This window comes from Aquarana catesbeiana, linkage group LG03 (assembly GCF_042186555.1).
Source record: "Aquarana catesbeiana isolate 2022-GZ linkage group LG03, ASM4218655v1, whole genome shotgun sequence".
Lineage (NCBI taxonomy): Eukaryota > Metazoa > Chordata > Amphibia > Anura > Ranidae > Aquarana > Aquarana catesbeiana.
In genome coordinates, this window is record NC_133326.1 from 191,164,126 (window position 1) to 191,189,180 (window position 25,055).

At 40.7% G+C, this 25,055-nt stretch overlaps 1 protein-coding gene across 1 annotated transcript in view; it reads right to left on the minus strand.

Moving 5' to 3' along the window:
• LOC141133941 (chloride anion exchanger-like) overlaps positions 1–24,659 on the minus strand; it is a 48,257-nt gene extending 23,598 nt beyond the window's left edge. The window contains exons 1-9 of the mRNA XM_073623552.1: positions 24,529–24,659; positions 20,732–20,871; positions 18,927–19,037; positions 16,926–17,062; positions 16,679–16,843; positions 14,182–14,334; positions 11,708–11,790; positions 6,170–6,317; positions 5,391–5,504 (exon numbers count right to left, since the gene is read on the minus strand). Of these exons, the coding sequence (XP_073479653.1) occupies positions 5,391–5,504; positions 6,170–6,317; positions 11,708–11,790; positions 14,182–14,334; positions 16,679–16,843; positions 16,926–17,062; positions 18,927–19,037; positions 20,732–20,871; positions 24,529–24,659 (1,182 nt within the window). The remainder of the gene's footprint in view (positions 1–5,390; positions 5,505–6,169; positions 6,318–11,707; positions 11,791–14,181; positions 14,335–16,678; positions 16,844–16,925; positions 17,063–18,926; positions 19,038–20,731; positions 20,872–24,528) is intronic.
• Positions 24,660–25,055: the final 396 nt, after the last annotated feature.

Genomic DNA, 25,055 nt, shown 5'->3' on the forward strand with positions numbered 1-25,055 from the left:
TCACGCCAAGATTCAGGGTCACAGACAAACAGGGATAGTCGGGGACACGCCAAAGGTCAGGGTCACGAGCAGACAGGAATAGTCAAGAACAGGCCAAAGTCGGTAACTGGAATCAGACGTAGGAAACACAGCAAGTACACATGAAAGCTAACACACAATGGTTGATCAACACTGCTGGCTTGCAGAGCACAGGTTAATATAGGGATCCCTGATAGGGCCTGGGGTGGGGCCATGCTTAGAGGAGAGGTTATAAAACCAGCCAGGTGAGTGGCTGGCCTCTTAGTCTGAACACATGAGCATAAGGTAAGTTGACAGAGAAAGATTACTGCATAACCATGACAGTACCTCCCCTCTTATGAGGCCTCCCCCTCCCCCGCCTGGGCCCTGGCTTAAAGGGAAACTCCAGATAAAACCTCCTCAACAGACAAGGCAAAGATCTCAGATGCAGTGATCCATGACCTCTCCTCAGGACCAAACCCTTCCCAATGTACGAGGTACTGAAGAATGCCTCTGCTGTGTCGGGAATCCAGAACACGACTAACCTCGTACTTAAGAATATTCTCAGAGACGGAAACTGAGGTAGGGAGAGGACAAGAGCACTTATTGAGGGTTATTGGGTAAAGGCAAAAGAAGACCATCAGGAGTCTGAGCAGGGTCCCCTAGACCCTTAAAGATGAGCTAGACATCCAGCACAGGATCATCAGACTGGGCAGAAGTCAGTGGATCCCTGAGACCAGGTTGGTTAGAAAGTGATGTGTCACAGAAGTCAAGCTGGATAGCTTCATGCTTAGAGGAGAGGTTATAAAACCAGCCAGGTGTGAGTGGCTGGCCTCTTAGTCTGAACACATGAGGATAAGGTAAGCTGACAAAGAAAGATTACTGCATAACCATGACACTGCACTTCTCTTTCCCTAAGGCTATCACTCTCTGATCTCAGGGGAGAGAGAGAAGAGAAGCAGCAATACAATGAGCTACTATAGCTCTCTGTATCACTCCTTGCACAGTGACAGTTTATTAGCCTCACAAATGTTATAGGCAGTTGTGAAAATGCTGTAAGTTAACAATGCTTTCAGAAATAGAAGTGTTAATAGTTTGTTTTTATCAATTACCAAAATGGAAAGTAAATGGACAAAAAGAAATTCATGTCAACTCAATATTTGGTGAGACCACCCTTTGCCATCAAAACAGCATCAATTCTTTTATGTAAAGTTGCACACATGCATTTTTTGAAGGAACTCGACAGGTACCCAGATAGCAATCAATTGTGCTGTAAGTTTGAACATGACTTGATAAGCTATTGCTAGACTTGCCAGGCTTCACGTTTGTTGCACAATTGCAGCAAGTCCGCATTGCATTACTCCAGAACAACTTTGTTTGCAAACATTCTGCAAGTCTGCTGCAAGTTCTGGTTCAGTTATGTTGTGCAATAATCATCTTACAACAGGGGGTCATTGTGGCTGAATTTTCATGCTGTAGACTTGCAGAGCTATTGCTGTAGACTCACCATTGCAACTTTTGCTCTTGCTAGAGACTTGCCACCCAAATTTGCTACAAATTGGAAAAGTGTCAACTTGAACATGTGCTTCAAGTGCTCTTCAAGTGTACCACTTGCCAGTGAAAATGTGCAGTAAGTTAACAGACTTGCAACTCAACACTGTCACAAATTTGTGGCACGCTATCCTTGCTATCTGGGTAGGTTGTTCCAAACATCTTGGAGAACCAACCACAAATCTTCTCTGGATGTAGGCTGCCTCAAATCCTTCTGGCTATTCATGCAAACCCAGACAGAACCAATGATGTTGACATTAAGGATGTGTGGGGGACAAACCATCACTTCCAGGACTCCTTTTTCTTCTTTAAGCTGAAGATAGTTCTTAATGATAGCATCTGTATGTTTGAGGTCTTGTCCTGCTGCAGAACAAATGTGGGGCCAATCACACTCCACCTTGATGGTATGGTGTGATGGATAAGTATCTGCCTCTATTTTTCAAATTTGAAGACACCATTGATCCTGACCAAATCTCCAACTCTATTTGCAGACATGCAGCCCCAAACTCGCAAAGGAACCTCCACCATGCTTCACTATTGCCTGCAGACACTCATCATTGTACCGCTCTCCAGCCCTTCAGTGAAATTTTACGTCATCAGTCCAGAGTACCTGCTGCCATTTTTCTGTACCTTAATTCCTATGTTTTCGTGTATAGTTGAATTTCCATTTCAGAGGTATGGCTTTTTGGCTGCAATTCTTCTATGAAGACCACTTCTGGCCAGACCTCTCTGAACAGTATATGGATGTACCTGGGTCCCACTGGTTTCTGCCAGTTCTGTGCTGATAGCACTGCTGGACATCTCCTGATGTTGAAGGGACATAAGCATGATGTGTCTTTCAAATGTGCTGCATTAAGTTTCCCTGGTGGACCACTGCGTCTATGGTCCTCAACATTGCTGGTTTCTTTGTGCTTCTTTAATAGAGCTTGGTGAATTGAATTGATGCTGATTTAAAGCCAAAGCGCAGTCACACCAAATGTTTATTTGATTTAGAGCATTCTTGTTTTTGCTCACTTTGCATTTTGCAAATTGATAAATATAAACAATTAAAAAATATATTTTTGAAAGCATTCTTACTTTACAGCATTTCTACAGATCTGCCTATAACTTTTGCACAGTACCGTTTACATACAATTAAAAAGAGATAAAAATACCCCCCTCCCCCAAATTGAGCAACAAAAATATGTAATAAAATTTGCTGCCAAATGAAAGCCATTTCAGTCCCCAAAATAATCTTTAAAACTATATAAAAATGTATAACAAATTGGGGTAAACTACAAACTTAAAAGGCATAATGTGCGAAACTGAGACATCACCAAAGAGTGCAAAATTTGGTGCAACTCTGCCTAGAAACCAATCAGTTTTCAGGTTTTATTGCCAAAGCTTAATTGAACAAGTTGAAGTTAGAAGCTGATTGGCTACCATACACAGCTGCACCAGATTCTGAGTGCACCAGCTAAAGTCTGCGGTTGGCTGATGTCACAGAGCCGGTCCAGGATGGGGAAAGGTTGCCACCATATGGCCGGGATCCACCTGGAAGCTTGGACCAACAGCTGGCCCAGCCTCTCGGCGAGCCACTTCCTCCACAGCCCAGCACTCCAGTGAGTGTGGGAGGAGGGGGGAAGAGCAGAGAGCCACTGACTGACAGTCACCATCTCTCTGCTCACGGAGCACTGAGAACTGAGTGATCAGCAGTGTTTGATCACCCTGTTCTCAGCCTTAGAACCGGCAGGGACAGATGCAGCATCCACCTAGGTAAGTATGATTTCTACAAAAAAAACTAAACTAAACTTCTCTTTTAATAGAGTTTTGGCTTACGTGCACAATGCATTTCCTGTTTATTTACCCTTTCAATTTTTTGGTGTAATTTATGTACATCTATTTATGTACATCACTTCTTGTCTCTGTGGGTCTAGGTTAAAAACCCCAGAAGAAGGAAGTGAAGAAAGAGAGAGAGGAACTGAGCCATATGACCTTTACGCACACAGAATCTGTTGTACTTCATCCAGACCAGAATAAGAGACTATTATGCAAGTGTTTCTATGTTAACTGCAGCTTCTCATAGCTTCTTGAGTGTTTGTGTGTATTTGAACCCTTGTGACAGTATGAGTATCTATCTCCTATTGTTATGATTTCACATACATGGTGCCACATAGCTAGGTCTGTGCTTCTGTATATGTGTAGTGGTGTAGATGTGTGTGTGGTGTGTGTAATTAACCCTGTCATTTCCAGTGTGGGATTATATAGCTAGTTTTAGTTCAGGGCTCAATAACCAGCATATGCTAGAGCTGGGTTGGGCATCCTTCTGGTAGTTAGAGGTCTGGTTGCATGACAGATTAGACGCTACTAGGGACCAAGCACAGAGTATAACATTGGCTGACTCTGAGTTCCAGTGCCACACCACAGTTTCTGTTGGTGAAAAGCTGCAGTCCAGGCTGTTTAAACAAAAGCTAGAGGGTCTCCTAATCATTATAGATCTTGTCAGCAGGTCTCCAAAACCAAGATGAATATCACATCGTGATCATCCTCAGAGGCCCCTGCAACTGGACTTTTCTGCAACATTCATCTGGACAAGGTATCTCTATTAATAGCTATATACTGTGTACCTGGGTATATGTCCACTAGGACTCTTGTTGGGCCCTTTGCTGATAATGCCTGTTTGTACATTGGATGTATATACTATGATTAATATTTTGTGAAATAAATCTTGTATTATTTCAATAGGGATATGCACCTATATACTTATGGTTAGTGTTATATGCTGATTGCAGTTCCTAGTGCTACCTGTGCTTCCAATTACTTTGTTTAAGCTGGATACACACTATACAAAACCATGTAGTGCAAGGGCCTGCCTGATTGCATACAAATTGAAATTATTAAGGTTTGACCTCATATTGTATGGTTTTGGTAAATGTAAAGCAAAAAAATCTAAAGAAAATTGTATAGTATGTATCCATCTTAAGATTCACAGAGGCCCTGTTCTGGGTGGAGGCACTGACATCTTTATTATTAAACCCCCTCTTCCACTTAGCAAAGGTGTTCTGGTTATCTCTATTTACCTACAGGTTTAGCACAATATCTTATTTGCGGAGGGTCATTTGTCATAACCTTCTAAACGAGAGTTACATATATGTATTATGATTTGGAAAGTCGATTGGCAAGAAATCTTTTTGACTGCAATGGCTTGTGTTACAGATCCGTTTACAATATTATTTGTATATTTCTACCTAGCTCTTTATACACATATAATCAAGCACTTTAGATAAGGCAATACATAGAAAAGCTAACAAAAGATCATTTTACAGTAAAACCTTAGATTGAGAGTAACTTGGTTTGAGAGTGTTTTGCAAGTTAAGCAAAATTTTTAAATAAATGTTGACTTGATATACAAGCAATGCCTTGATATACAAGTAGCGTCATGTCACAACTGAGTATAAAAGAGAAGAGAGGTGCCTCTAAGTATAGCAATATGGTTACATTTATTGAAGGTACAACATTTAGCAACATGTTGCTACACTTAGAGGCACTTCTCTTCTCTTTTATACTTTGTAGCTCCTGCTGGATTTTGCTTCTAATACCCTTGTGGAGGCTTCCATTTGTGGATGGACATTTTATGGTTACACAACCTGGTCACATTGCTATAATCTTTTTATATGGACTATAAACTGAAGGACCTATGAATAAATGATTTTTGAACGAATCATTTGAGTTTCCATTATTTCTTATGGGAAAATTTGTTTTGATATAAAAGTGCTTTGGATTACAAGCATGTTTCTGGAACAAATTATGCTCGCAATCCAAGGTTTTACTGTATGTGGGATTGTCAATGAGAACACATTTACCTGTGTTTTACCCCCTGTGCTTTCCTGCACAGCGGATCGCGATAGTGAGGTGCTTGCAGCAAATCCTCTGAAACAGCCACCAAATATATTGCTTAATCCAAAGGCCACCAGTTCCTGCAAGTTTATGAAATAGACCCAAACAAATACAGTGCATTACAATGAAGTATGACTTTTAACTCTTGCGAATAGCAAATAAAAAAAAGTAATGCAAATGTAAAGAGGGAGACAGAGCTCTCTCTAGTAAAATGGGATTTTTGAAGGGAGATAATGTGTCTGTTTACGGTGAGCCAATCCAGCAATAATTAATATAAAAGTATAAATTTTATTGAAAACATATTAAAATAAACATTACAAAAAATAGCAATCAATGTTAGGATGACCATGCAATAGATTGTGTTCAGAAATCGTTTGTGATCAGCCAGCCAGCATGTTTCACATAAATTTTGCTTCGTCAGGGCTTTAAGGACATACATATTATCTAGTCTATTGCAAGTCGAGAGGACAAAAGAGCAACCACCTCCACAACCAGATGCCCCCTAATAGATCATCCAGAGCAAAAAGGTCCTGGGTGCCAGATCCCGGTGGGCAGTGCCGATAGGGGAACTGGACCGTGCAGAATGACAGGCAGAGGTCTAGTAGTTGAGTACCGATGGGCTACAGGATCCTCGTGTTTACGAAGGCAGCCAGCGCTCGCCAGTTCCAACAGAGGAACGCGGGGTTCTGAACATTTAGACAAAAATAAGCTAGAGACATGTTAATGTAATTGTAAATTCACATACCTGATTACCATTGATAACATAGTCATGTTTGATTGAATATACTTTGGCCACAGAAAAGGCTACAGCAAAGCCAACAATACCAATTGAAAATCCATCCGCTACACAGTCTTTAAAAACTGAAATGCTTGGAGCCATTGGAGGCTGAAACCTATACATAGAAAACACGAATAGTAAACATTGTCTTTCCATGCAGAAAATGGAGTAAGGTACACAAATGCTAGGTTTGTCGTAATCCACCTCACATCATTTTTACTGTGGAAATTAAAGTGGAAGTTTAGTCAGAAAATGTAGTCCTTCTAGATCACTTCAGGCTGGCCCCTTTTGCAGGTATAGCTATGTAGAACATTAAAAATAAATTCCTATACTGTATAAATCCAGTAATACCCTGTCTCATCCTGCTCTGCACATGCTCAGCTGCTCTCTATTTTTAGGGACTGTGCCAAATTTTTGGTGGGTGATCTGCTGACAGCCTAAAGATTTATTGCTGCTCAGTGGCTCTGAGCTTCATGCTATCATATAGGCCAAAACAGGAATGTTGCATGTAGAAAATGTTAAAAATCCATTTAATGAAAATGTTTACAAACACCAAAAGCAAATAGGATTAAAAACTACTTATTCTACTGTACTGTACAGGATACACTCCCTTAAGTTGGGTTCACACTGGTATGACACGACAGTTGTACTACTTTGGATCCAACTTTGCCCTGCGACTTGAAGTCTGACATGCGTTCGACCTCAATGAACAGGGATCTGACTTTGATCTCTGGCAATACCAGGCACTGTGTCTGGTATGAATCTTTAGAGGGAACTCCATGCAAAATGTTAGAAAAAAAATGGCATGGGTTCCCCCTCGAGGAGCATACCAGGCCATTCGGTCTGGTATGGGTTTTAAGGGGAACCCCCATGCCAAAAAAATGGTGTGGGGTCCCCCCAAAATCCATACCAGGCCCTTATACGAGCACACAGTCCGGCAGGTCAGAAAAGGGGATGGGGATGAGCGAGCAGCCCCCTCCTGAACCGTACCATGCAGCATGCCCTCAACATGGGGGGTGCTTTTCAGCAGGGGGGCCCTGCGCCCCCACCCCAAAGCACCTTGTCCCCATGTTGATGAGGACTAGGGCTTCTTCCCGACAACCCTGGCTGTTGGTTGCCGGGGTCTGCGGGCAGGGAGTTTATCGGAATCTGGAAGCCCCCTTTAACAAATATCTGGAAGCCCCCAGATTCCGCCCCCCCCACCCTATGTGAATGAGTATGGGGTACATTGTACCCCTACCCATTCACCTAAAAAAAAAGTGTCAAAAATAAAACACAGTACACATGTTTTTAAAGTAATTTATTATGGCAGCTTTTCCAACTTCTTCTCACCTCTCCGGCTCTTCTGCCTCCTCCGCTGATGTTTTCTGCCTCTGCCGGTTCTTCTCCCCTCTCTGGGTCTTCTCCCCTCTCTTCTACCTCTGTCCGCTGTCTTCTGCCTCTGCCTTCTTCTCCCCCTGTCCGCTGTCTTCTGCCTTCTCTGCTGTCTTCTTGCTCTTTTGCTGAGTCTTCTCCGCTGTCTTCTGCCTCTGTCCTTCTTCCGTAGTTGACTCAATGCTCTCTCCCGCTCGAATGCTGGGTGCGCGGAGTGCTACTACTTATATTGGCATGGGGCAGGGTCAATGGAGGCCCGCCCCTTGTGATGTCACCATCCCATCATGTTCTGGGCAGTGACGTCATAAGGTATGGGGCCTTTGAATGACATCACCCGGTGATCCCGCCCCAAAGCACCCACCCCCCATGTTGAAGGTATGCGGCCTGGTACGGTTCAGGAGGGGGGGTGCTCGCTTTCCTGACCTGCCGGGCTATGTTCTCAGATAAGGGTCTGGTATGGATTTTGGGGGACCCCGTGCCATTTTTTTCAGCATGGGGGTTCCCCTTAAAATCCATACCAGACCGAAGCACCTGGTATGATCTTGGAGGGGGAACCCATGCCATTTTTTATTAAAAAATTTGGCGTGGAGTTCCCCTTCAAGATCATCAGAGCACAAGTCGCATGCCAAAGTCGGATCAGTTAGGACAGTGATCCAACTTTGATCCGACTTCAGTGATATTCAATGGGCTGAAGTAGGACCAAAGTTGGACCAAAGTAGTGGAGGGAGCATTTTCAAAGTCCGACCGACTTGTGTCAGACCAATTAAGATGGCTCCCATAGGGAAACATTGATTTTCACACGTCATGCGACATGAGCTCTCAATATTGGAGCGTTTGTCGTACCAGTGTGAACCCGGCCTTAAACAGGCCATACATGGATTGAAAATCAGCCGGTTCAGCAGGGACCAGTCAAATTGTGATCCGTGCATGGGCAGGGTGAGTCTACCGATCGACTTCTGCATAACCAGCCTGTCATATTTTTGCCATTTGATCAGCTCTATAGCTGGCAGTGCTGATCAGTGTAACCTGATGGTGGGGAAGTCTTCCCGTTGTCAGAATACAAAGGATGCGGGAAACAAATAATTTCTTCATCAACCTGCTGGGTGAGCAATAAAAAAAAAAAAAGGAATAATCTATAGGCTACTTTAGTCATAGCTAATTTTTATGTTTATATAGCTACTCTTTATCTTCTGTTTTATAACCAGTTCATTGCCCATGTACAAACAATACATTCTTATCTATACAAACATTGCTAGGAATGAAAGAAAACTGCTATGACTTCATAAATCCTGTATAATAATAATAATAATACTAATAATATTGATGTTTTTAAAATGGTAAGGCATAAAAGGAAAGCATCTCTAAAATCTGTAAGGGTGAGGTTTGAAATGTACACAATTTAACATTAGTTTCCACTAAAAACTTTAGTTTGGTATTGGATAGAAGGTACACTCCTGGAGGCAGGATGACAGTCATCCACCCCTCGACAGTATATGTCAGCTCCATCCTGTCTCTGATCTGACCTGTATAGCAGTTTGTGCTGCCCTAGGCCTGACTAAATTCATGCACCCCCCAATTTAAATAAGACCCACCCTTCCTGTCAAGGCCACACCCCTTCCTATTTAAGACCCGCCCTGTCATATCTAAACCATACCCCTTCAAACCCCCAGCCCCCTCCATCTCCCCCTTAGCAGCAAAAATACCCCCTTTCAGCACAAATCCTCACCCTCATATAAACCATTCCAGTACAAATCCCCCTTCTCAGCACAAACCCTTGCCTCAACCTCCCCTTTCCCAGCACAAATCCCCCCTCTTAGCACAAATCCTCCCCCATCTCTCCCTCCCAGTATAAATACCCCTCTCAGTACAAATCCTCCCCCATCGCCTCCTCCCAGCATAAATCCTCCCCCATCTCCCCCTCCCAGTATAAATACCCCTCTTAGCAAAAATCTTCCCCATCTCCCCCTCCCAGCACAAATCCTCCCCCATCTCCCCCTCCCAGCATGAATCCCCCCCATCACAAATCCTCTCCCATCTCCCCCTCCCAGCATAAATCCTCACTTTCAGAAAAAATCCTCCCTCATCTTAAACCTGTGCCTCCTTCTCTCCCCGTCCTTCTCCTGTTCTGTAAGAGCAGCCTGTTCTGCTGGGACTTGTAGTGCCCTAGACTACAGGGGAGTGAAAAATGGCAGCTCACTCTGCTGGGACCCATAGTGCTCTCTGCGGGGAGCTGAGATATGGCAGCCTCCTCTGCTGGGACTTGTAGTGCCCTCTGTGAGGGGATGAGATATGGCAGCCTCCCTTGCTGGGACTTGTAGTGCCCTCTCTGGGGGACTGAGGATTCCTCAGTCCCCCCACAGTCTAAGGTACTACAAGTCCCAGCATAGGAGGCTGCCATATCTCAGCCCCCCATCGAGGGCACTACAAGCCCCAGCAGAGCGGGCTGCCACCAATCCTCCAAACACAGCATGAGGAGAATGCACAGCCTTCCACCCCCTGACACTCACTCCTTGGCTGGCATACACTCCTCCCCACTCTCCCCTTGCAATGGTGTCCTACCTGAGTCTGGGCAGCATGTCACGCTGCATGGTGAAGCATTGGGCGGGATTTCCTGATGTCTGAAGACAAGTCCCAGCTCCCAGACCCCGGCGTAGCACACAAGGCTGCAGATCACTCCGCCACTGGTCAGGCACCTCAGTGGCTGTGGGCGGCGGATGCGCCGATGCCACTGTGTGCACATGGGAGTCTGTATCTGAGCAGGAGGTGGCTGCGGGAGGTGAGACTCGGGAGGACGGGCCTGGGGGATGTTTTTGTGTGGGGGTGGCTTTTTTGCCGCCCCCCGCAAAGTGCCGCCCTGGGCCTGGGCCTTGTCGGCCTAGGCCAAGACACAGCACTGCTGTATAGTAAACCTTCATCAGCCTTATCCTGCACATTAACCTCATTCATCTCCATCGCCCCATTGTATATAAACTTTAAATTAGCCCCTTCAGCTCTTGAGCCTAATGTGTATGACCTATACATTTAATGTATCTTGTGCACCTTTACCAAACTCTATGTTGTAACCCCTCAATACTGGCATGTTTATTTATTTCCCAAAAATTGTGATGAAAAATAAGATCACCCTTGTGTGTCTACATTCCAGAAAGGGGTCATCTGGGTTTTTTTTCGTACTGTAATAATGTTCTAATGTTTTTATTTACTATGTTGTATATCTGAAATTAAGGGAAGCAGTTTTTTTTTTTTTCAAATTGTTGGTCTTTTTTTACGTAGCAAAAACACCAAAATAAAACCTTATCTGTCTAAAAATATATACAATTTATTTGAGAACAGTATTTCATGACAGAGTATTTGTCAGTCAAACTATCTAGCACTAAAAACTAAAAAATGGCCTGGACAGGAACAGGTGTAAAATGCTAGTTCTCAAGTGGTTAACAGTAATTTTAGCAGCAGTACTCAATGCCAAGTGACAGATAAGTGTATCTATGGTCAAAATTATATAAATATATATAAAAGTATATGTTTATTTCCACATTGTATTTCATTTATTTCTAGTCTACTTAATCTGAACAAACTTGAAGTTTGAAAACTTGCTTTTTGAAGCATCCCAAACATTTACTTCCTTGAATTCTGTGACAATTATTCACAATGTCCTGTGAATATACATTTCTGTGTTCCACGTTTCACAAAGACTACAGAGGTGCTAAAGAGGATGAGTTTTAGTAAGGAGAGACAGCACAGTAATCACTACTTAAGAGCAGAAAATCACCATGGGATATGTAGTCCTTAGAAGTCAGAAGTAAACCAAAGGAATGAGCACAGGTAAAGTTTCAGAGCATGCAGGGAATCTAGTGAGTTGTGGAAAACGATGGCCAGCTGACAGACAACACTCAAAAACAGGGGATTTTTCAGATAATCCTATGTTGGATTGTCAAAATAACTATTGTTTTTATTGCTATTACAATGCTGGTGTTAAAAAAAAAATTAAGTGTGTGATTATAGATCTTCTTTATAAAAAGGAAAACATTAAAAAACACATGATGATAGTATAGTATTGACCCCATCATTATTAATAATAATAATAATAATAATAATAACAGTTGTCTTAACTAAAACAAAAAAAATGTATCTTACCCTTTCTCTAATTTCCCTACAATGGCTACACCATATTTTTGTTGAAAATTAAATCCATATGAAACTCCAGTTGCAATGACTGTCTGCAAAGTAGACAGGAAAGGTAAAAGAAAACAATTTACAAGATTTTGCTGATGTTAACATCATCCCGTATCCTCTTCTCTAAACCTTGATTCCCTCATTAATATTACAACCAACTGTATTTGCAAAAGTTAATAATAAACTAATGAGCATTATTCGGCTTATTTTTGTAAATAGGTAAACTTACGATTTCACCAAACCCCATTTGATACTGCAACAACATTTCCACCACTTTTCACAAGAATGATTGAGGTGTGGCAACAATGAGCTGTGCCAAAAGTAATGAAAAATTGAGCATAACTTACAAATTAAATAGGTTGGTAGAGTAAGGCTAGGTTCACACTTCCGCAAGGAGCGGCTTATAGCATGGGGTCTGGTGCATTCCTGTTCAACGTTTCAGGCCTAATTTCAGCCCGAATTTTTGTTGGCTGAATTCAGACCTGAAACAGACCATAGGATGCACAGGACTCTTGTGGAATTCGCACCAGAGCCACTCCGAAGATGTGTGAACCAGGTCCATAAAGAGCCGGTCACAATCTCCTGACATGCGAATTGGATGCGGGGAAACCAGCCTAACTCTTCCTTTGTACTGACTCTTCTTCTTTTTCATTGTGAGTAAATAATGTATTTCAAGCAGAAGCAACATACTAGAATTGAGTTCTTGACAAAGGAGTGATTCTGGATGTCCAACCTTCACAGAAGGCTATAGAATGTTTACAGAGATGACATCATTGACAAGATGGATGAAGACGTTTAAAGAAGTGGAAACCAGCAGTGAAGACAAACCATGCAATGGGAGACCATCAACTGTGACCGCTAACATGAATTGTCCTTCATCAAGAACTCAATGACGGCCCACTTTTGCATTACTTTCAGTACAGCCCTTGTATAAAGAAAAGTTTTATTTTGACCTTTTATAAACAGGTTCCATAGTATTATTTAAGTTTAACACATCATGCTGATTCTCATCATTCCAACAAATAAAACATAAGCAAGATATGTTATAGGCAATCCAAAGTGTTAACAGGCAGTACACAGAAAAGTGATATTTTAGTTATAAATAGAGCCTGGGGCTGTCAGCTCCTAGCATCTTATATATCAGAGGTGTAACTAGAATCTTCAGGGCCCCGGTGCAAGAAACCATGAAGGGCCCCCACCAGGGGCGTTGCTAGGTCTTCAAAAGATCTTGGGCTAGAGCCAAAGTAAAGAAATGTATACGCTTGGGCGGGCATACACATGTATATGATATACATGTGAGAGAGCCCCCCCATACATTAGGGTCCCCAGAGAGCCCCCCCATACATCAGGGTCCTCAGAGAGCCCCTCCTTACATCAGGGTCCTCAGAGAGCCTGTCTTTGCATCAGGGTCCCCAGTGAGCCTCCCTCCTTACATCAGGGTCCCCAGAGATCCCCTTCCTTACATCAGGGTCCCCAGAGAGCTTGCCTTTGCATCAGGGTCCCCAGTGAGCCTCCCTCCTTACATCAGGGTCCCCGGAGATCCCCTTCCTTACATCAGGGTCCCCAGAGAGCCCCTTCCTTACATCAGGGTCCCCAGAGAGCCCCTCCTTACATCAGGGTCTCCAGAGGGCCCCTCCTTACATCAGGGTCCCCAGAAAGCCCCCTTACTTCAGGGTCCCCAGAGAGCCCCCCTTACATCAGGTTCCCCAGACAGTCACCCACCCCCCTACCAGATGTTCCCCTGTACCTGGCTGGTCTCCGCTGTGCACCTTGGACCCTCAGCACATCTCTGTACCCCCCACCTGGGGAGAAGTGGGAGGCAGCGATTGGCAGCTCTATTGTGTCCATGGGCGGTGGGATCTCCTTGGGGCTTGTAGTTCTCTCTCCGAATGTATACAGTGGAGAGGGGAGGTGCCTCTAACCCAGGCATGTATCATCAAGAGTGTAGAAGCAGAGCGACTCACTAAAGAGTGAAGCCGATACATGCCCCTCCCCTCTCCACTGTATACATTTGGAGAGAGAATTACAAGCCCCAGGGAGATCCCACGGCTCGCGGGCACCATACAGCTGCTGATTGTCGCCTCCCACCCACCCCTGCATGTTAAATGGGGTGCAAGGGGAGATGCCGGGTCTTGGGGCCCCCCCACAGTGGCAGAACGGCAGGGCCCAGTTGCAAGTGCGACTGCAGCGACCCCTATAGTTCCGCCACTGTTATATATATAATTGATAATCCAATATAAAGACGTGGACAAGCAAGTCTAATTAATTAATCTAATTAATGCTATCATACCCACCATTTTATGGATTCAGAACAAGAGTCTATTTGCAATAATGTAGAGTACAACACAATTGTGGTAGCTCCCTGTCTCACTGTCTATCACCTACTTTGAGACATCTTACTTTTTAAAGGTAGCCCAGATGGCTGTGCTACTTACCATTATAACCTCAATTGGGATTGGTACAGGAATCTTTGCTTTAAAACGATCATTAATTTCTTTCACTGCAAAAACTACAACCATGATGATAATAGATGTAACAAGATCTGCAATGTTTGTTTTTGTAATCTGGGTAAAGATACCTTCCAAAGTCTGTAAAACAAAATCAGCAGTGTTATAAATCTGCATTCCAAAGTGTAGATTACAGCGAATATCTGTACCCTCATATTAGTTCAAGTTCAATGGTTAAAGAAGCAAATAACTTAAAGAACGTGTTTTCTGTTTTTTGTTTTTTTTTCATTAAAACCACAAAACATGAGAGGTTAAAATATACTGACTCTCCAGTTATTTTTTCCTTTTGGAATAAAGGTTTTACATAAATGAATAAAAGCTGATCACTCTAAGCACCCCTCCCAGTAATAAATTGTTTTTCTTCAACTCTCTAATTGCCACTTTTGCTGGATAGCTTAGTCTGTTAAAGGAACTTGAAATATTACAGACTTACTGGCTGCATCACTAAGCAAAATAAAGGCAGAAATACCTAAAAAAATGAAAACCACATCTAAGAATTAGTAAGGTGCAATATAATATAATGTGCAATATAATACATTTTTGTTTTTGGGTTTTTATACCACTTTAAATAGAAACTCCAGTAAATGCATATATATTCAAGCAGTTATATGATCTTTCTGCATCAGTGAAATTTTAGAGAAGTCAAAGCTATTTTGACTGTACTTCTTCTGTAGGTCACAGGATATGCCTTTTTTTTCTGCACTCCTGTGACCCGTTTTCAGCCGACAGTAGGCTAAAGTCAGCTGTCGGCTGACACCACTCACCCGGTCCAGACTCGGAAAAGACCCTGACCATATGGCCAGGATCCACCTGGATGCCTGGACCAGCACCTGGCTCAGCCTCTCAGTGATCTGTTGAAAGCCTGAGCCAAACCCTTTCACCCCCTCCACCGCTCCATTGAGCGCTGGAGGGGCCGAACAGAGAGCCGCTGACTGACAGTCAAGGCTCTCTGCTTAGAGTGGAGGGGAGAACTGAGCAATCAGTGGTGTTTGAGTGCTCAGTTCTCACTGCAGAGCCGGCGGGGAACAGATGCAGCATTGGCTCGATGCTGCATCCACCTAGGTGAGCATAAATGTTTTTTTTTTTTTTTATAAGTCAATACTTCTCTTTTAATTTTCTGTACAGCCAGTCCATTGTTCTCTCGCCAGATCCCATGTAACATATCTCCTTTATCTTGACATCTAAGACTCCCTTCTTTTATGTAACATTTTATATCTGTGGTGTATTAAGCTGACCACACATGGCTATTTTATTCAGCAGCTGCACCACTGCCTGAATACATTTGTATATTTGATTAGGCTCAGTTTTTAAATCAACTTTTGCCAAGCCAGGCGATGCTCACAGGACCTCCTAGGCTCAAATTTGGACCAAATGAGCTGGAATCTGTCAACATTTGGATCATTTATGACCAGCCTTAAACCTGACTATATATATTTAAATACCCTGACCTTTATGACATTTGTTTACCCTGTTTTTTTTTTTTTTGTTTCTTTACTTTTTTCTTTAAAATTAATAGTCAAGATTTGTAATTTAAGCGTCTGACCACTCCAGAGTCAATTATGAAAATTTTCATATGCATATAGGGGCAGCTCTTGGTTATACTTTTTTTTCATCAGCTTAACATTAAGGGATATGTTTACCTTTCGAACATGTTACATGTTACACCGTTACACCCGTATTTACAGAATAACATGTTCAGCAGCCTAAACTGGTGTTTTATTAATAGGTAGGATCTGTTGTTTTATAGCAGTACAAGTTAGCTATTTATTAATTTATTTATTTTCTGCACAGATCATATAACTGTGTCTTTACGGAAAACTCACTATGATCACAGAATTTAACCATGATTACATCTTATATAGTTGTAACATGAAAAATGTTTAGAAAGGTAGACTTAGTCTTTAAGGACTTAATTATATTAATGCACATCTGTTGGTGTTGCATTGAGTATGCTCATTCGTTTTCAATGGCTTTTTAATGCGTGTTTATGAACCAAAAAGACATCTAACCTTTTTTGTCTAGTGCACATAGAAGAAACACTCTTTTACGTAACCAGAGGGCCAGGTGTACATATTTTGTTCATGTGTTGGAGTGACATTAATAATGAATGGCAATGCACACCATAGCACATTCACAGCATGAACCTATAAGCTAATGTGTAAGAAAATTGTGCAACACACAACACACATTTACAAGTGCAAGTGATTATGAATATTGCCAATTAGATCATGTAACTGAAATCATGCACTATGCTGGCTTTATAAAATTGCAGTGCATTTAGAAATATGGTTGATTACCCAGATGCAGTACAACATGTTAAAGTGTTTCTCAGTATTTTTTGGTACTGGTATATTTAGCTATAGCGGTAGACATTAAAACACATTTAGCGGGGAGCAAAATATTATAAACAAATACATTCACTTACATAAAACAAGGCTAGAGGTCCACTGAATGGTTCAACTGTTAAACCCAATACAAACTTTAACTGTGATATCAAAACATGGATGGCGGCAGCTGTTGTAAAGCCACTTATCAGGGAATCAGACAAATAGATGACAATAAATCCAACTTGTAGCAGTCCCAATGCCAGCTAAGAAAAAGAAATTGGTAAATAATTTTAGCCATAAAGCAAAGATGACAATTATTCCAATAAGGCACGTTTTAGCACTGACCTGGAAGATTCCTGCAAGCACTGTCACAGAAGCTGCCACAACGACTCTTTTTTCATTAATGTCTGGATCAGCAGGATTATCGGGAACTAATCGGAGTACAGCTGTTCCAACCATCAAACTCAAGACGGGAAAGGGACCTTAAAGAATATGGCTTTAGTCAGTGAGGACTCTATGATCCATGTCAGTAGTAACATCAAAAGGGGGCTAATGCAGATGAGCTTCTGGCAACACCAATAAACTACAAATATCCCTTTAACATATTGGGGTTGATTTACTAAAACTGGAGAGTGCAAAATCTGGTGCAGCTATGCATGATAGCCAATCAGCTTCTAACTTCAGCTTGTTCAATTAAGCATTGACATGAAAACCATGAAGCTAATTGTTTTTTTTTTTTTTTTTTTTGCTGAGCTGCACAAGATTTTGCGCTGTCCAGTTTTAGTAAATTAATCCATATGAGTTGTCACTGGAACAGGAATAAAGGATACATTTTCCTATGGAGACTCTTGATCCTGGGACAAGTGTCCCTATCACTTCCTCTTGTGTTTTGAGATAGGAAGATAAGGAAAAGTGGACCAGAGAATGAAAAAAACAAAAAAGAATTTAAACATTACCTACTCTATTGTGATTAAAAATACATTTTGGTTTTCGATAAAATGCCCTACGCGTTTCGACTAAGAAGCCTTCAACTGGGGCATTGCGTAGGGCGTTTTAGCTTCCCACGTTGCCACCGACTTTTATTCAGTGATCACTTTTTATTCTATAAGGCTTTGTATTCAATAAATCCTTTAATTTTTGACCTACGCCATGTTGAGCCCCCTTTTTTCTTTTTCCTCCATGACTTCATCCTTGATTGGTTTCCTTTGACCTTTTGAACCTGCTTGGAATCAAAGAGTGTGCGAGTGAGCTGACCACCCCCACCAGTGACTGTCCTGGCTATCGGTGACCGTGACCCAAGTGATAACCTTGCCTATCGGAGATCGTGACCGAAGGGAGAACCTCTGGGGAGAGTTCATGGGAGGCCACCTCCACAAGCTCTGACAGATGTACTGCTATATGGCAGATACGTCCCACTTGATCTGGTAAGAGTACCCAACTCTAGATGTTTATGACGTGTTGCCTGTGGTTGCTGTGTATTCCAGTCTTCAGTCAACATCCTGTGTCCAAACACCCCCTCTGTTTGAGAAGACTCCTTCTACTTCTACTTACTGACTCTAGTCTTTTGACTCTAGTCTGCAGAGTTTAGCACATTGTTTCTGGACACCCTTATACTCGGCACATTTCTTTTGGACATTCTTATACACCTCATAAGTGTTTATTGTGTTGATCAACATTATTTACAGTTGCCTTAAAGTCACCGATTTATTTATTTATATTTGATACACTTTTTTATTTTTGGTTTAGCTCTGCACTTATTTTTTATACAATAATTACCAATAACTATAAAAACGTGAGCAGCGCTACAGAAAGTGAATACAATGTATGAAAATTGTACCGATAAACATGGAACAAAAAGTCCATGGTGGACCAAAAATAAACAAGTGCCAAAAAAAAGTGACATAAAAAAAGGGTGATAACAACATAAAAGGGTAGTAAAAATTACCCTTTTATGTTGGGACTAATTTTTTCTTCCCTTTTATGTTGTTATCACCTTTTTTATGTCACTTTTTTTGGCACTTATATTGTTTATTTTTGGTCCACCATGGACTTTTGATCCATATTTATCTGCACAATTTTCATACATTGTATTGACTTTCTGAAGCGCTGCTCACGTTTTTATAGTTACTGTTTCATTTGTGTATATCTCACATTTTTGAGCTGCAGCTGTTTTTTATTTTATTATTTCTTCCTTATCAGGAGCGCGGTACACACATTTTTTCTGTCTTACAATAGTTACCAAGGTGGGTGCTATGGATATGCAGAGAAAGGTCTCACTTTTAAAACTCTCAAAATCTCCTTGGCTGTGGTTGCTTGTGTAATGTTTATATAAAGGAAACTACTCACCAACTGATATGTGCTTTGATGTCCCCAAAAAAAAATAAATAATGACAGGGAAAAATGCTGCATAAAGTCCATATCCAGGAGAAACATTCACTAAAAGGGCAAAGGCCAGACCTGCAATATGAGAGAACATTCAGTAAAATCAATTCTCTTTTTCCATAACAATATACGTTTTACATATTTTGTGTATGCTTAGAAACAGCTCAATCATTTTGTTTTTTGTTAACGACAAGCAATAGCATGTACTGGTGGAGGGCAAGCTATTATAGACCTGGGGGCCAGTCTGAGTTTAGTAACCCATACTAGCTGAGTTTCTGCTCTGGTTTTATAGTAGAAAAGAGAAGCCTTGATGGAGATTTATCCTCTTGTATTTATTGCTGTAACCATTTCCATGTATTCAATAGTAGTAAACCTTGGCGCCAACACAGAATGTTAACACACTAAAAAAAAATCAAAAATGTGAAACTGCCGTTTCAGTGAATAAACCACCTCTGAAACGTAAACCAATAAAAAGCAAGGCGCTAGCACATATATAGTAATTACATATAATCAAATTAAATGTAAGTGGAAAATCCCTATTTTATCCTTGCTTTGGCTTTTAATAAAACATTATTACACTATACTGGATTATCATTTGTTTTTCCCTGGGTCTCGGCCATTTATGCCTGAAGAGAAAAGCTGTTGGCAATTTCCCATATATCACTACCAGGGTGGCTTCTGTGAATACAACATGCAAAAGGGTGGTACCCTTAGACACCAAAGAGGCATATTATAGATGTTGTTGGTAAGCGTGCATTTTGTACAGATTGTGGTGGAGCACCTTTTATAAGGAGTATATGAGGCATTCTTACAAACAGGAGCACGGTGATTGGAGTTTTTTTCCCTGCAACGATTTATGAATATATATATTTTTTCTGGACTGTGATATTATTTAAAAGTTTTTTTCACATTTTTTTCACAATATTGGACTTTCAAGCCTACCTGGATTATTATTCACTCTTTGATTATATGTAATTACTTTATATGTGCTAGCGCCTAAACTGAAAATAATTGTTTATGTGGGCTTGTGACATCAGCTAAACAACTGTGTAGGTGTTGCTTAGACAGTTTATTATAACTGTATTTTCACTATTGAAGACTCTCTTTCTTTCACAATACTGGCCCACATTTGAAAGAAAAAAAATAGCCAGGACACAAGCCAAAGGTTGTTAACAGTCAGGCAGCAAGGTACCAAATCAGAAAGCAGGGGCAGTGTTCAGATACAAGCCAAGGTCATTAACAGTTGGACAGCAAGGCACAGCGACATAAGGCAGAGACTGAGTCAAGATACAGGCCAAGGTCAGTTAACAACCAGGGGGCAGGGTACAGAATCAGAAGGCAGGAATTGAAGTCTGAAATACAGGCCAAGATCACAATGGGCAGACAAATATCCAGAGACAGGTCAGGGGCATGCTGGGCGGCAGAAGTAGCAGGTCAGGTCACAGATTAATTGGGAGGCAGCTGAAGATCACTCAGCAATCTGTCCATGTCACATTCCAACTTATAATGGGCATTTGGCATTAATACCAGTGCTGAGAATGCACGTGCATCCATGCCAATGCCCACGCTAAGACACAATTAGAAGTGACCTTATGCTTAGAAACATGCATGCGCCGACACTGGTCTCCTACTGGAATGCACTGGACCTTTCTATACAAAAGCACTTTTGATATTAGCAATAACCTTCTTATATATAAAATTTGGATTTTTATTTAACAAGCTCATTTAAAATATAGCCTTGATTTAAATGATGAAAGTAAATGGCTTACCTTGCAGGACAGCCACCAGGCCAGTGCTGATTCCAGAAACTATATCACTGACGATCCATTCCTTTATTCGGTACATAGGAAGCCAAGAGGCAATGGGAAAAAATGTGTAAGCAATTCTTTTGGCCTTTTCTGCAGAACAACTAGAACAGAAGATTGTAACATAATACATACAAATACGACTTATAATTCTTAATGAACATAGATTTCCTAAACCTCAAAATATGAAACGTATTGCCTGTTAGGTCAGTTATGATATTTTTTTGTTGGAATCTGTACACTGGTAGAAATGTTCAGGGTATAAGATGTGCCAACCACTAGCAGGGGCTGGGAACACATATGTGTAATTCTGACTGCATGCTGTATAGTTAGGGAATAAAACACCTGGTCCAGATGGCATCCACCCATGGATCCTAAAAGAATTGAGCTCTGTCATTTCAAAGCCATTATTTCTAATTTTTAGGGACTCATTAATAATGGGAATGGTACCACTGGATTGGCGTAGGGCCAATGTGGTGCCTATATTTAAAAAGGGAACAAAGTCTTTACCAAGTAACTATAGACCTGTTAGTTTAACTTCTATAGTCAGGAAGATATTGGAAAGTTTAATAAAAGACCACATAGATGAGTTCTTTCTGGAAAAAAATATTTTAATCAACCGACAGCAGGGGTTCACGAAAGACAGAAGTTGTCAAACAAATCTGATTTCTTTTTATGAAGAGGTAAGTAAACCCTTGGATAAAGGGGTGGCTGTGGACGTGGTATACGTGGATTTTGCAAAAGTGTTTCACACAGTTCCCCACACATGGCTAATGTGTAAGATAAAGTCTACAGGCTTGGAAATATCAGTTTGTAAATGGATAGAAAACTGGCTAAAAGACGGATTTGAGAGAGTAGTGGTTAATGATTCTTACTCTGAATGGTCTAAGGTTATCACTTGTGTACCCACGGTTCAGTGTTGGGACCCTTACTTTTTAATATCTTTATAAATTATATAGGGTCTTGGATTAAAAGTACTATTTCAGTCTTTCCAGATGACACCAAACTATGCAGTGGAATAACGTCCTTACAGGATGTCTCCAATTTACAAGCTGACCTCAATGCACTGTCTAATTGGGTGAATATGTGGCAGATGAGGTTTAATGTTGATAAATGTAAAGTTTTGCACTTGGGGGCTAAGAATATGCATGGATCATACATACTAGGGGGAGTACAACTGGGGGAATCCGTAGTGGAGAAGGATCTGTGGGTTTTGGTAGATCATAAGCTCAATAATAACATGCAATGCCTAGCTGCGGTTTCCAAAACGAGTAAAGTCCTTTCTTGCATTAAGAGAGGTATGGAGTCGAGAGAGAGAGAGAGAGAGAGAGATATCATTTTGCCTCTGTACAAATCATTAGTAAGACCTCATCTGGAATATGCAGTTCAGTTTTGGGCACTAGTTCTCAAAAAGGATATCGGGGAACTGGAGAAAGTGCAGAGAAGGGCAACCAAACTGATAAGAGGCATGGAGGAGCTCAGCTATGAGGAAAGATTAAAGGAACTGAATTTATTCTCTCTTCAGAAGAGGAGATTAAGGAGGGATATTATCAACATGTACAAATATATAAGGGGTCCATATAGTGAACTTGGTGTTGAGTTATTCACTTTACAGTCAACACAGAGGACAAGGGGGCACTCCTTACGCCTAGATTTCATCTCCAAATATGGAAAGGTTTCTTCACAGTAAGAGTTGTGAAAATGTAGAATAGACTCCCTCCAGAGGTGGTTCTGGCCAGCTCAGTAGATTGCTTCCTAGATTTTTTCCTAAATGCACACAATATAACTGGGTACTAACATTTATAGGTAAAGTTGATCCAGGGAAAATCCGATTGCCTCTTGGGGATCAGGAAGGAATTTTTTCCCCTGCTAAAGCAAATTGGATCGTGCTTTGCTGGGGTTTTTCGCCTTCCTCTGGATCAACTGTGGGTATAGGATTGGGTATATGGGACTGTTTGATATTATTTTTTATTAATCTATTTATTTTTATGGTTGAACTAGATGGACTTGTGTCTTTTTTCAACCTGACTAACTATGTAACTATGTATCTTGTTTGGTGCCATACTATGCAAATGTCTTTTTATATGAGTACCAAGAACGTTCATCAGTGTAAAAAAAAATGGGCATTCCCAAAGTGCACAACTAACAAATAGCAACCCATCTGATTTTAAATTATTGTGGTTAGATTTGTGGAAGAGATATTCTGCTTGGTTGCAGTTTTACTACACTTTGTACATTGTACTGTGGTATACTAAACAAGCAACATTTTCTATGAATATAATTTTAATTCAATATTAGAAATTCATTTACAAGAACAGTTTTGGTTGCCATCGGTATACTATGCACATTGTTATTTGCCTTGTTGCATATGGCTGATGCTAAATATAATTTTAATTTATTATTTAATCATATTTAAACACTTGCCATACGCAATCCCCACATAAATGCTGCAGTATGCTGGGGATACATTTATAACTGTTCACCCTTTCAGTGTCAGCAGCCACTTTGTGCAGCTGCTGACTCTCAGTCCTGGTTGTTACAGACAACATGGGTGCCCTCTGGCAATCGAAAACCAGTTAATGTAGTTCCCAGTTCAGCCTGCAGATGAACACTGACACCTTTAGTTTTCAGTGGAATATGCTGTAAAATAAGTTTAATAAGTGTAATGCCGCGTTCACATGGTCGGAATTTCCGACAGAAAAAATCAGATGGGAGCTTTTGGTCGGATAATCCGACCGTGTGTATGCCCCATCAGACTTTTTCTGTTGGCATTTCCGATGGACTTAGATAGAGAACATGCTCTAAATTTTTCCGTTGGAAATGCCGAGGGAGCTTGTCCCATTGGCAAGTCCGACCGCGTGTACACGGCATAACTGTCAGATACAATTGCAGTATTAAATGAAATAACATTAATTAAAAAAAGGACAAATGTTCTAATTTTTTTTATGTATGTAAACATTTGTAGGCATATGATAAACATCAGGGTTTTTATTAATTTAGGTATATGAATTAGTCATAAAGTTGTTCCAGGTTAACTGACACATGCTAATGCTACTAAACTTGGCTTAGGTCATGGTGGCCTCTGGTCATAAAAAGGATAATGAATATATTTTGATTGGCAAGATAGAAAAATCTGGCTATTAACAATTACGTAAATACAATGGTAACACAACACATTGCAGAGTAAACAATTGTTCATGTGGGAGAATTTTTCATTAGTCTGATGTCTTGAAGGTGAACCTCAAAGCAAAAGTGCAGATAAGCACAATATACAAGGAAGGGCTGATTTATGAAAATATAAGTAAATGTTAAATTTTTGCCCATATCACCCATCAATCATTTTTTTTTTTTTTTTTTTGGAAAATAAGACTTGGTTCTTTAAATTTCTCTCAGAATGTATTTACTGTACTCCAGTCCTCATAAATTAACCCATATCAATTCCTCAGCCCCTTTAAACAAATATCTATGAAGGTAGGAAAGGCAACAATGGTCATTTGACAAAGTTTTACAAGCACAACAGCAATTAAGATGAAATAAATTTGTTAAATACATAAATGTATTATATTTATGTCCTACTTTTTTAGTGTAAAACTATTACTGTACTTGCATGAGCTACAAACATATTTATGTACGTTACATGAATGCAAACATAGTGTATGCAGCATATTTTATCTTAGTAACAAGTGACTTCATACATGCCTAATGCCTCATTATAGCTCCAAACATCCCATCATAGCTGATAGTAAAGACATACAACCTACCCGAAAAATAGACGCAGATGGTCCAGGAATGTTTTATGATATCTGTGAATTTTTTTATTTTCATCGTGGAAACTGTTTTCTGAATATACAGGTCTGGACACCACATATTGGTTACCTATGGGCTCTATCATTGTTGCTAGCTGTTGGTTTTGTAATCTTCAGTCCTCCACCAATTAGGTCCACCAAGAAAATATCCTAGTTAAAGAGTGAATTTGTAGTAATCTGTCATAACAATGGCCATGTTTGATGGATACCCATGACAAAGTTCTTAAGCAAGATTCAATTCAAAAAGTAAAACGCATATATTTTATATAGATGTGTTACACACAGAGTGATATATTTCAAGCATTTCTTTCTTTTAATTTTGATGATTATGGCTTACAGCTAGTGAAAATCCAAAATTCTGTATCTCAGAAAATTAGAATATCACATAAGACCAATAAAAAAAAGATTTTTAATACAGAAATGTTGGCTTACTGAAAAGTATTTTCTTTCTACGTGTAAAAACATTAGCCTCCCTCCGATGC